General features: G+C 44.6%; 1 protein-coding gene across 1 annotated transcript in view; it reads right to left on the bottom strand.

Annotated features, from left to right (window-relative positions):
* TARS1 (threonyl-tRNA synthetase 1) overlaps positions 1-13,286 on the bottom strand; it is an 89,889-nt gene that overhangs the window by 35,394 nt on the left and 41,209 nt on the right. Inside the window, exons 11-12 of the mRNA XM_040338080.1 lie at positions 10,267-10,433; positions 5,001-5,163 (exon numbers count right to left, since the gene is read on the bottom strand). Of these exons, the coding sequence (XP_040194014.1) occupies positions 5,001-5,163; positions 10,267-10,433 (330 nt within the window). The remainder of the gene's footprint in view (positions 1-5,000; positions 5,164-10,266; positions 10,434-13,286) is intronic.

Genomic DNA, 13,286 nt, shown 5'->3' with positions numbered 1-13,286 from the left:
CGACAAGGCTGGACGGACCCCGCTCAAGGCCCCAGACGGACAAGGCCGCCAATGGACGCCGGGCAAGACATGAAAAATTTAATTTTTTTCCCTAAACTTCCCTTCTCAGCTTGGGGTGCGCGCTATACGCCGGCCGCGGTATATGCTGATAAATACGATAAATCAACTGTGCAAAATAATGGAAATCCTGAAAACATGACCTGTTGGGGCACCTTGAGGACTGCTGTAGACTTCAATGGATCGAAATTGTGTATTGAAAAAGGCAAAATGCACCTGGAATATGCATCAACTGCATTGGTGTGAACCAGGCCTTAGAGACAGACAGAGCAATTTTTTGGTGGTATTTAATCACCATTGGGTACTTTCCTTTTTGTTAAACAAATGAAAAAAAGACAAAAAATAAATAAATAAAAATTCGTAAAAAAAACAAAACACCAGTTAGTCAGGTTGAAAAAAGACACAAGTCCATCTAGTTAAACAATAAAAATAAATAATAATAATAATAAAAAAAAAATGATATCCTACAATCCCATATACACAATTCTAAACCCACAGTTGATCCAGAGGAAGGAGAAAAACCCCAGCAGAGCATGATCCAATTTGCTACAGCAGGGGAAAAAATTCCTTCCTGATCCCCCGAGAGGCAATCGGATTTTCCCTGGATCAACTTTACCTATAAATGTCAGTACTCAGTTATATTCTGTACATTTAGGAAAGAATCCAGACCTTTCTTAAAGCAATCTACTGAGCTGGCCAGAACCACCTCTGGAGGGAGTCTGTTCCACATTTTCACAGCTCTTACTGTGAAGAAACCTTTCCGTATTTGGAGATGAAATCTTTTTTCCTCTAGATGTAAAGAGTGCCCCCTTGTCCTCAGTGTTGACCGTAAAGTGAATAACTCAACACCAAGTTCACTATATGGACCCCTTATATATTTGTACATGTTGATCATATCCCCCCTTATTCTCCTCTTCTGAAGAGAATAAATTCAGTTCCTCTAATCTTTCCTCATAGCTGAGCTCCTCCATGCCTCTTATCAGTTTGGTTGCCCTTCTCTGCATTTTCTCCAGTTCTCCGATATCCTTTTTGAGAACTGGTGCCCAAAACTGAACTGCTTAAAGCGGGGGTTCTGCGGGAATACATTTTTTTTATATGCATCGGCCGCTCTTCACTTAGTCAATATGGTACTCACGTGTCCTTATTTCATCGCCCCCCACAATGTCATTCTGCCGCAAAAGTGGATTTATAAAAATAATTGATGGACGCTTCCATATTGCTTGTGGGCACTCTGAAGCCCACAAGCAAATCCTTCCTGGATGCGGTGAATGAATTAGAGCCACCTTCGTCACGTGACCAGCTGCATGAGTCACGCGACGATCAAAATCACGCAAGATTTGCTCAATGTGACGTCTGAATCATCTCCTGGGAAGCCGGACGCTGAGCTCCCAGGAGACACTGCGGCACAGAGAGACAAAGGGACACGCCCCCTCTCGCAGGAGGAGAACCAGGAAGTGAGAGATAGACACTGCATATACAAGGTTTGTAATTGATATGGAAAAAAAATGGATGGCGATTAGTTGATATGCACACCAAGACGGTCCGATTAAACATTAGATGTGATTTAGGGTGAACCTCCGCTTTAAGTAATTTTTCTTCTTCACTAGTGGGCACTGATGGGGCTGCACTGTTAATCAGTGCCCCGATTATTAGTGTAAACTGTGTGCCGACAGGCTTGCCAGTTATCGGCACTCCTTTCCTTACACAGACACAGCGCACAAGGACTGCCGATATCCAGCAAGTCTGTTAACATGTGACCAGCTGTGATTGGACACAGCTGATCACATGGTAAAGTGCCGCTGTGATTGACCCTTTACCTTGATCTGTTATCAGCTGTGTCCAAAAGACACAGCGGTCACTGAGTGTGCCCGATGCCCTCCCAGAACAATAGTGCCGTTCTGTAGCCGTCTTTTGGCTATATCGCGGTACTAAAGTGGTTAAGGTGGTTGTGATTGTAAAGCCTAAACATTCTTTGCCTTAATGCATTCCTTGCGGGATCGAGCGGTGGATGCTGGGACATTAGCATCACCGCAACAAGGAAGTGCCTGCTTGTGAGCTTCCAATGCCCACAGTTAAAATGGCAACGGCACAGCGAGCGGAATATAAATGTAAATAGCAGACAGAATGACAGAGGAGCCGACGTTGGACACCAAATACGTGAGTTTATTTAAGCTATGCTATTAACTATTTAACTACCTCAAAAAAAAAAAAAAATGTATTTGCGTGTGAGATCAGCTTTAAGGTAAACATTTTTTTAGGTTAAAGTATTGCCCCCTCAGACCCCCTTTATACTTACCTGAGACCTCACTCAATCCAGCGCAGTGCCCGTCTGCAGTGGCTCTCTCTTCTCTCCTCGCTTTCACAGGCTCAGCTGAGAGCAGCAGAAGCCATTGGTTCCAAATGCTGTCATCACTTCCTGTGACGAGGGAGCAGAGGGCGGGGCTTTAGAATCACTAACAGTATGGATGGAGGAATCTCCACAGCCAGTAGCAGAACCCACAGCGTCATGAACACCCAAACATTTGACAAGATGCAGTCACTGTTTGACCGATCATTTTGCACCTGGCTCAGTCAATTCTTAAATCAACTTTTGTCAACTTTTAGCCACCTGAATTTATTCTCTCAACCACCTAACCCCCGGACCATATTGCTGCCCAAAGACCAGAGCACTTTTTGCGATTCGGCACTGCGTCGCTTTAACTGACAATTGCGCGGTCGTGCGACGTGGCTCCCAAACAAAATTGGCGTCCTTTTTTCCCCACAAATAGAGCTTTCTTTTGGTGGTATTTGATCATCTCTGCAGTTTTTAGTTTTTGCGCTTTAACCTCTTCCATACAGGGCTTTTATACACACCTCCATATCGGGCCTATTCTGGCACTTCTTTCCTACATGTACAAATCATCATTTTTTTGCTAGAAAATTACGCAGAACCCCCAAACATTATATATGTTTTTTTAGCAGACACCCTAGGGAATAAAACGACGGTCATTGAAACCTTTTATTCTGCACGGTATTTGCGCAATAATTTTTCAAACGCCTTTTTTTTGGAAAAAAATTGTTTCATGAATTAAAAAAATAACAAAACAGTAAAGTTAGCCCAATTTTTTTGTAAAATATGAAAGATGATGTTACACCGAGTAAATAGATACCTAACATGTCACGCTTTAAAATTGCGCACACTCATGGAATGGCGCCAAACTTCGGTACTTAAAAATCTCCATAGGCAACGCTTTGAAAATTTTTACAGGTTACCAGTTTAGATTTACAGAGGAGATCTAGTGCTAGAATTGTTGCTGGCACTCTAGCGCACGCGGCGATACCTCACATGTGTGGTTTAAACGGCGTTTACATATGCCGGCGGGACTTGCGTGTGCGTTCGCTTCTGCGCGCAAGCTACTGGGGACAGGGGCGTTAAAAAAAAAAATGTATTTCTTTTTTTTTTTTTTACATATTTATTTCTTTTTTTTACACTTTTTTATTTTATTTTATTTTTTTTATTATCACTTTTATTCCTAATTACAAGGAATGTAAACATCCCTTGTAATAGGAATGTGTGTAACAGGTCCTCTTTATGGAGAGATGCGTGGTCAATAAGACCCCACATCTCTCCTCCAGGCCTGAAAGCATGAGATCGTGTAAAAAAATTCACAGATCTCATGTTTACCGTTGCTTAGCAGCCGCAATCGCGGCTGTTTACTTACGGGGACCCGGGCGTGACGTCATCACATCGCGCCCGGGTCCTCTGACGGTCATAGAGATGACTGGTGACCAGGTGGTCACCAGTCATCTCTATGCTTCCTGCGAGCGCCGGACGATTCGTTCTCCGGGCCCCCGATGGCACGGGAGAGCCCGGAGAAGCACCGGATGGCGGCGGGAGGGGGAGGTGTCCCCTCCCGCCGCCTGTAAGAACGATCTAGCGGCGGAATCGCCGCTATGATCGTTCTTACGTTGTGCAGAATCGCCGGCACAAGAGAAGGATATCTGAATGATGCCTCTAGCTGCAGGCATCATTCAGATATCCCCCCACAAAGCCCAGGACGTCATATGACGTCCACTCTGAACGGCAGAGGTTCTTTGTGGACGTCATTTGACTATGGGCCGGTAGGGAAGTGGTTAAACAAAAATAGAGCGACAAATTTGAAAAAAAATAATATTTTTTACTTTTTGCTATAATAAATATCCCCAAAAAAATATATAAAACAAATTATTTTTTTCCTCAGTTTAGGCCGATACGTATTCTTCTACATATTTTCCTTAAAAAAAAAAAAAAAAAACGCATTTGATTGGTTTGCGCAAAAGTTATAGGGGGTATTTTTATGGAATTTTTATCAAAAAATTTTTTTTTACTAGTAATGGCGGCAATCATCGATTTTTTTTTTGGTACTGCGACATTATGGCGGACACTTCGGACACATTTTTGGGACCATTGGCATTTTTATAGCGATCAGTACTATAAAAATTCATTGGATTACTATAAAAATGCAAATGGCAGGGAAGGGGTTAACACTAGGGGGCGTGGAAGGGGTCAAGTATGTCCCTGGGTGTCCCACTAGGGAAAATCACTGATCTTCTGTTCCTACATTGTAGGAACAGAAGATCAGCATTTCCCCCCCTGACAGGGGAGGGAGCTATGTGTTTACACACACAGCTCCCGATCCCCGCTCTGTAACGAGCGATCGCGTTTGCCCGGCGGCGATCGCGCCCGACGGGCACGCGCACGGGAGCGAGCGCCCCTAGTGGCCTGCGAGAGAGCCGACGTAGAGCTATGGGCTCTCGCACAGGGGAGCCGACCTGCCTCCGTAAAAAACAACGGCGGCTGGTCGGCAAGTAGTTAATACCAACTGAGAAGTATCGGATTGCCAATATTGCTGACCATGTGCATCCCTATATGGGCACCTATAAATTTGGGTGCATAGAACAAGTGTTCAAAAACCAAGCCATACCTGCTCCATGGCACAGAAAATGTGGGCATCGTCTTGCTGGAAGCGCCTGACTCGAGTGAGTCCTGTGAGAGCACCAGACAGTTCATTGCGGTGAAGAACTCCAAAGTCTGCCATCCTCAGTGGTAGCTCCCTCCAGGAACGAGGCCGGTGGTCAAACATCAAACTGAAAATAGAGAATAGAGTATCTCTCATCATCATGACCCAATGGCTACTAATCACCAATGGAAAGAATAAGGTTATAGCTGCTCAAAAACCATTATTAACATAGTTTGGAAAATCTCTAAATCTTAAAAGGGGTTGTAAACTTACGTGTGTTTTCACCTTAATGCATCCCATACATTAAGGTGAAAAAACACCTTGCGCTGTTTTCTCCCTCCACTGAGTCTGGCTGCATCCATTTTAACTGTGGGCAGCTGAAGCTGCTGCCTGTTCACTTCCTGGATTTACACAGAGGCACACCTCCAGCTCTGCAGCTCTCATTGGCCCTCTTAGGACTCATCCCTCCTCCCTTCCTGGCAAACTCTCACGAGAGAGAGAGAGAGAGAGAGAGAGAGAGAGAGAGAGAGAGAGAGAGAGAGAGAGAGAGAGAGAGAGAGAGAGAGAGAGAGAGAGAGAATGAGGTCATTAGCCTAGGATTTTTACCAGACAAGAAACAGGAAGTGAGCAGTATAAGGTATTTATTGGCAGAAGAAGAAATGTTTTGCTATCCAAAGTTAAAATAGAAGGAAGGGCAGAAGATTTAATAGATGGAAAAATGAAAAAAAAAAAAAGACTGAAGTTCTGCTTTAACCACTTAAGGACCGGACCAATATGCTGCTAAATGACCCAAGGGGTTTTTACAATTCGGCACTGCGTCGCTTTAACAGACAATTGCGCGGGCGTGCGACGTGGCTCCCAAACAAAATTGGCGTCCTTTTTTCCCCACAAATAGAGCTTTCTTTTGGTGGTATTTGATCACCTCTGCGTTTTTTTTTTTTTTTTTGCGCTATAAACAAAAACAGAGCGACAATTTTGAAAAAAAATGCAATATTTTTTACTTTTTGCTATAATAAATATCCCCCAAAAACATATAATTTTTTTTTTTTCCCTCAGTTTAGGCCGATACGTATTCTTCTACCTATTTTTGGTAAAAAAAAAAAAAAACGCAATAAGCGTTTATCGATTGGTTTGCGCAAAATTTATAGCGTTTACAAAATAGGGGATAGTTTTATTATTATTTTTTTTTTTTTACTACTAATGCCGGCGATCAGCGATTTTTTTCGTGACTGCGACATTATGGCGGACACTTCGGACAATTTTGACACATTTTTGGGACCATTGTCATTTTCACAGCAAAAAATGCATTTGAAATGCATTGTTTATTGTGAAAATGACAGTTGCAGTTTGGGAGTTAACCACAGGGGGCGCTGATGGGGTATGTATGACCTCATCGATTGTGATTCCCTATATAAGGGAACACACGATCAATGACGGCGCCACAGTGAAGAAAGGGGAAGCTGCGTTTACACACGGCTCTCCCCGTTCTTCAGCTCCGGGGACCGATCGCGGGACTCCTGCGGCGATCGCGGTCACAGGGCTTCGGACCGAATCGCGGGCACGCGCCCGCGACCCCACGGCTGGGCTTAAAGGGCAACGTACATATACGTTGATGTGCCCAGCCGTGCCATTCTGCCGACGTATATCGGCGTGAAGGGGTCCTTAAGTGGTTAAAGTGCTTCTAAAGTCTTAAGGTTTCTGTAGGGGGACTGGCCAAAGAGCAGCCAGGAACACCAGCGGGGAGCCCCATAAGAAGAGGATCGGGGATGCTCTATGCAAAACCATTACACAGAGGAAGTAAATATGACAAGTTTATTATTTTATTAAAAAAACATAAATAAAGCTTTACAATCACTTTCATACAGTAGTGCAGTCCAGACTGCCATCATGGGGCATCCCCAGTGGCCAGGCCCATGACAGTCTGGATTCAGAGTAAGTGGATTGAAGCAGTAGTAAACCGCACTTTTTTTTTTTTTTAAACCCCATACTAGCACATTATGAAAAAACGTAACTTAGAACGAAGCCCTCCAGTGGCGCGCTGTCACCGATTCCATTTTCACAAGGTCTTCCTTTTGAGTTTGAGAGCTCCAGCCGTCTGATTGACGATGACGTCACAGAACTCTGAAGAGACACATGCGCTGGTGACGTCACTGGATGCATGCAGTGTGAATATCTCCTAAACAGTGCAAGTTTAGGAGACAGTCACTGTACCTACAGGCAGGCCCATCGGAACCCGACAGGCAAACCAAGCAATTGCTTGGGGCCCAGAGCTGGCCAGGGGCCCCAGCAGGGCTGGGCCCTTGGCGCTCCGCTGCTTCCTCCTGCAGTCCGGTCGGCCGCGCGGAACAGAAGATTCCGTTTCCTGTTCCCGGCCGGACTGACAGGAAGTGCACACACTGAGTGCTCTGTGCTCACTTCCTTTCAGTCCGGCCGACCAGGAACAACAACAAACTGAATCTCCTGCCGGCTGCCGCGCGGTACGAGGTACTGTAGGGAGGGGGGTTAAAAAGAACGGGGGGGGGGAGACAAAACAATTACCATAGATTTCTTTCCATTCTCTTTACCATCCCATTTCCATTTTATAGCTTCTTTTTTGAATCAGGTCATATTTATTAAAGCTTTTTGCAAAAATGTACAAAGCAGAGAAAAGACTCTACAATAGACTCTACTGTAGAGTCTTTTCTCTGCGTTGTACATTTTTTCAAAAAGCTTTAATAAATATGACCCGATTCAAAAAAGAAGCTATAAAATGGAAATGGGAAGGTAAAGAGAATGGAAAGAAATCTTTGGTAATTGTTTTGTATATATTACCCGATTCAAAAAAGAAGCAATAAGACCCCTTTCACACTGGAACGTATTGCAGGCGCTATAATATTAAAAATAGCGCCTGCAAACCGCCCTTAAGAAGCTGCTCAATTGGCTCCAGTGTGAAAGCCCTCGGGCTTTCACACTGGAGCATTGCGCCAGCAGGACGATAAAAAAAAAGTGTAAAAAAAAAGTCCTGCTAGCCGCATCTTTGGAGCGGAGAAGGAGGGGTGTGTTTACCGCTCCTTCACCGCTGCTGCCCATCGAAATCAATGGGACAGCGCAGCTACACCGCTGGCAATGCGCTGCTGTAGCAGCGCATTGCGGGCGGTCTTAACCCTTCCTCAGGCGCTAGCAAATCCGCTCATAGCGTCAGCGTTAAAAATAGCGGAGTTTTACCGCCGACGCTATGAGAGGCTCAGTGTGAAAGGACTCTTAGATGGAAATGGGATGGTAAAAGAAAGAAAAACGGAAAGAAAGCTATGGTTATTGTTTCTATGGTAAATCTTTATTTTTTGCTCTCCTCATTAGATATTTGGGGCCATATTCACGTAGACTAGCGGCGGCGTAACGCATTGTAGATACGTTACACCGCCGCAAGTTTTCATCGCAAGTGCCTGATTCACAAAGCACTTGCAATGAAAACCTACGCTGGCGGCCTCCGGCGTAAGCCCGCGTAATTTAAATGGGCGTGTGCCATTTAAATTAGGCGCGCTCCCGCGCTGGACCTACTGCACATGCTCCGTTTCGAAATTCCCGCCGTGCTTTGCGCAAAGTGACGTAATTTTTTTCGAACGCCGACGTGCGTAGCGTACTTCCGTATTCCCGGACGTCTTACGCAAACGACGTGAATTTTTAAATTTCGACGTGGGAACGACGGCCATACTTTATACAGCACATACGTGTGCTGTGTAAAGTTAGGGCACCCAAAACGACGACTAAATTTGCGATGGGAAACTAGACTAGCGGCGACGTAGCGAACGCGAAAAACCGTCGTGGATCGCCGTAACTCCTAATTTGCATACCCGACGCTGGTTTACGACGCGAACTCCGCCCAGCGGCGGCCGCGGTACTGCATCCTAAGATCCGACAGTGTAAAACAATTACACCTGTCGGATCTTCTGGCTATCTATGCGTAACTGATTCTATGAATCAGTCGCATAGATACTCTGAGAGATAAGACGGAGTATCTGAGATACTCCATCGTATCTCCGCTGTGAATCTGGCCCACTGTGTCCACTGTACAAAATGTTTATCCTAGTATCCATAATGTATATGCCCAGCCATATGGGTGCTTTAAGACCTTATTGTTTACTGCCACAATGCTTTCATGTTGGTGTGTACGTAACCCTCCTATTTTGGTTGTTCCAGAGTGGAACAACCAAAATAGGAGGGTTACGTACACTGTGGTACACACCAACATGAAAGCATCATGTGGCAGTAAACAATGAGATCTTAAAGCACCCATATGGCTGGGCATATAAATCATGGATAAGGGATAAACATCTTGTACAGTGGACACAGTATATCTACCAGTGGCGGTGCATCCATAGAGGGCGCAGGAACGCCGCCCCCTCTCTCTCCTGCACCACCACTGATCAACAATACATAGATTCATGCATTGCATGAATCCATGTATTGTCGCTGCCGCCCACTATTCAGATGGCCGGCCCCCTGGTGAGCGCCGGCCATCTGAATAATGGCAGCTAGTTGGCTTTGGAAGTGCCCATCAGAGCCAGCAGCTCATGGGCACAATGGCGACAATTGATGGCATAGTGGCTGCGTTTGATGGCACAGTGGCTGTGTTTGGCATTGCACAGTGGTGACAATTGATGGGCACAGTGGCGACAATTGATGGCACAGTGGTGACAATTGATGGCATGGCACAGTGGTGACAATTGATGGCATGGCACAGTGGTGACAATTAATGGGCACAGTGAGTGGTGGCAATTGATGGCACAGTGGCTGCATTTGATGGCATGGCACAGTGTGGGTGAACTTACACTGTATCGCTATGCTGTGTTTCTTGTAGGCTTTGCGTGCGTGCATGGGGAGGGGGGGGGGACCTCCATGTCCATTTTGCTTGGGGCCCCCAAATTCCTTCAAATGGCCCTGCCTACAGGTAAGCTTTATTATATGCTTAGCTGTAGTTACAAGTCAAAAAGACTTTACTACCACTAGTTGAAGCTGGTCTTTATGCATCCTGGAAGACTGGTGACATCTAGTGGATGAATTGAATTACTGCAGGCAGCTCTGAACTAAAAGTAAATATAGCAGCCAAGGAAGGCTGCCTTTTTTTAAATTTTTTCTACTAACCATCATTTTTATTTGTATTTATTTTTTATAGCTGGGAGCTCTGCATTACATGCAGACATACAAGATAACCAAGAATATATGTCACACTTGGAAACTATGCATATCATACCAATGTCCTGGGCAGTTCATGGGCTTCAGTGCAAAGATTTCCTTCTCCACTTCAAATGAGAACATGTTTTCACTGTAATGTTGCCAGTGTCCGGATGTCTGCCATAGCTTGCTGTTATACACGTTGGGGGTGACCACCTCTTGGAAGCCCCTCTTCCTATACTCTTCCTGATAATACAAAAAAAAGTAGGTGATCAAAACAAAAGACGATCATTGATCAGAAGACGATCATCCTACCAGTATATTTTGCATTGTGGAACATTCCCCACTTAGATTCCTGGTGGGAAGAGGAGACCCCAGCACATTGAAACCTGCTAACTCATAGAAGTGACCACCTACAGACACAAGGCTGAGCTGTAATGATGGACCTGCGTCTCCTTTCTCTTATTTGTCTGCTGTTTGTGAGGAAAGTGACAGCTAGAATCTGATTGGCCGGTATGAGCACACCAGTTGGGTTTTTAATTTTTTTTTTTACAATATAACTAAAAGGCAATTTTTTTTCATTTTAATAGAGTGGTGAGGGGTTAGACCCTCTGTCAGGTTTGTTGATGTCTGTAACCCCCCCCCCCCCCCCCCGTTAGGATGACACAGTCTCTTTAAAGCGGAGTTACACCCAAAAATGGAACTTCCGCTTTTCATAACCCTCCCCCCTCCAGTGTCATAATTGGCACCTTTGGCACCTTTCAGGGGGGGGGGGGCAGATACCTGTGCAATACTTCTGGGCATGGATACCAGAGCCACCCATGGGTATCTACGCCACTTCCGGCACCTTCGCCTTCCCCTCGCTGTCTTTTGGGAGACACACAGGTCCCAGAAGACAGCAGGGACCAGTGGGGTCGCTCATGCGCAGAAAGGGAACCAGGAAGTGAGCCGCAAGGCCGAACATGGCGGCGAGCGACAGATCAGCTTCGGGTGCCGACATCGCGGGTGCCCTGGACAGGCAAGTCTCCTTATTTTAAAAGTCAGCAGCTGCAGTATTTGTAGCTGCTGACTTTTGAAGAAAAAATAAATAAAATCGGCATAACTCCGCTTTAAGTGTTCTGGTCACAGATGTCACTGGGAATGAATGCGAGGGTAATTCCAACAATCTGAGTTGCCATCAGAGCATAAATAGAGGGGAAACTTCTAATGAGGACAATTGTTCCTTTGAAGCTAGGAGGGGATATTTCTCACATTGGAAAGATATCCTTTCACTTCCTGTTGAGTCTACAGGACAGGAAGTAAAGGGAAATATTGGCAAGGAGACAGATGGCAAAAACAAAACTGATTGAGGTTTTACCTCTCCCCTAATCTAAACATTTTTGAAAAATGTACTTTTAGATATACTTTAATAGATCAGGTCAGTGACAGTCTTAACTGCAATAGAATTTCTGCTTATCGCCCTTTGTACATTGTAAAATACCAAAATGTCCTATGCATGTTTGCTGTAAAATTAGGCCTTGAGATACAACTCTGAGCTGGTCACAGTTTGGCAGTCAAGGTGTCCTTGGACAAACCATACAAACTCATTTCATACATCTAACAAAGTATTGGACAGTTGTACGGCACAGTTCCAGACAGGACCTTAACCCAGAGCCTCTTTCTAAAATTTGGTGTTTACAAGTTTAAAAAAAAAAAATGTTTTTGCTAGAAAATTACTTAGAACCCCCAAACATTATTAGCCAGATTCAGAGAGACGGGCGCATCTTTAGTTTGGCGTAGCGCATCTCATATGCGCTACGCCGACATAACATTGAGAGGCAAGTACTGTATTCACAAAGCACTTGCTCCCATATGTACGCCGGCGTAACGTAAATGGGCCGGCGTAAGCCCGCGTAATTCAAAGTAGCAAGGCAGTGGGCGTGTTGTATTCAAATGAATCGTGACCCCATGTGAATGCATGGCCGAACGAACGGCGCATGCTCAGAATCACGTCGCAAATACTCCCTACGATACGACGACTCAATGCGTACGTCGTGAACCTAACTAACGCCCAGCCCCATTCACGTACGACTTATGTAAACGACATAAAATCCGACGGCACTTCCGACGTCCATACCCTAAACGACTTAGACCAGCTTTTTGGTGGTTTAACTTTACGCCGGAAAAACGGGCGCAAGTACGTTGGTGAATCGGCGTATCTAGCTCATTTACATATTCAACGCGTAAATCAACGGAAGCGCCCCTTGCGGCCAGCGTAAATATGCACCCAAGATACAATGGCGTAGGAGACTTACGTCAGTCGTATCTTGGCAAAAATCAGGCGTATCTCATTTTAAGAATGAGTGCATAGATACGACGGCGCACATTCGGACTTACGACGGAGTATCTACTGATACGTCGGCGTAAGTCTCTCTGAATCTGGCTTTATATTTTTTTTTTTCAACCACCTAGAGAATAAAATACTTTTGTCACAATACTTTTTTTTTTTGACAATACTTTTGTCACACCGTAGTTGCGCAGCGGTCTTACAAGCTCAAAAAAAAAAAAAAAAAAACACACACAACCGTAAGGTTTTCCCAATTTTTTTTTTATAATATGATAGATAATGTAATAATACGCTGAGTAAATTGATACCCAACATGTCACGCTTCAAAGTTGCACCCGCTCGTGGAATGGCGACAAACTTTTACCCTTAAAAATCTCCATGGGCGACATTTAAAAAATTCTACAGGTTGCATGTTTTGAGTTACAGAGGAGGTCTGGTAATAGAATTATTGCTCTCGCTCTAACGAACACGGCGATACCTCACATGTGTGGTTTGAACACCGTTTTCATATGCGGGCGCTGCTCACATATGCGTTCGCTTCTGCATGAGGGCTCGTCGGGATGGGGCGCTTTAAAAATGTATTATTTTTTTTCTTATTTATTTTACTTGAATTTTCTTTCTTTTGACACATTATTTTTTTTATTGGGTCACTTTTATTCCCATTACAAGGAATGTAAACATCCCTTGTAATAGAAAAAGCATGAGAGGTCCTCTTAAAGTGGAGGTTCACCCAAAAACTTAATTTTTAACATTAGATTGAGGCTCATTTTGTC

The sequence above is a fragment of the Rana temporaria genome, chromosome 1 (assembly GCF_905171775.1).
Source record: "Rana temporaria chromosome 1, aRanTem1.1, whole genome shotgun sequence".
In the NCBI taxonomy this organism is placed as follows: domain Eukaryota; kingdom Metazoa; phylum Chordata; class Amphibia; order Anura; family Ranidae; genus Rana; species Rana temporaria.
This window is presented reverse-complemented; position numbering and strand designations above follow the sequence as displayed.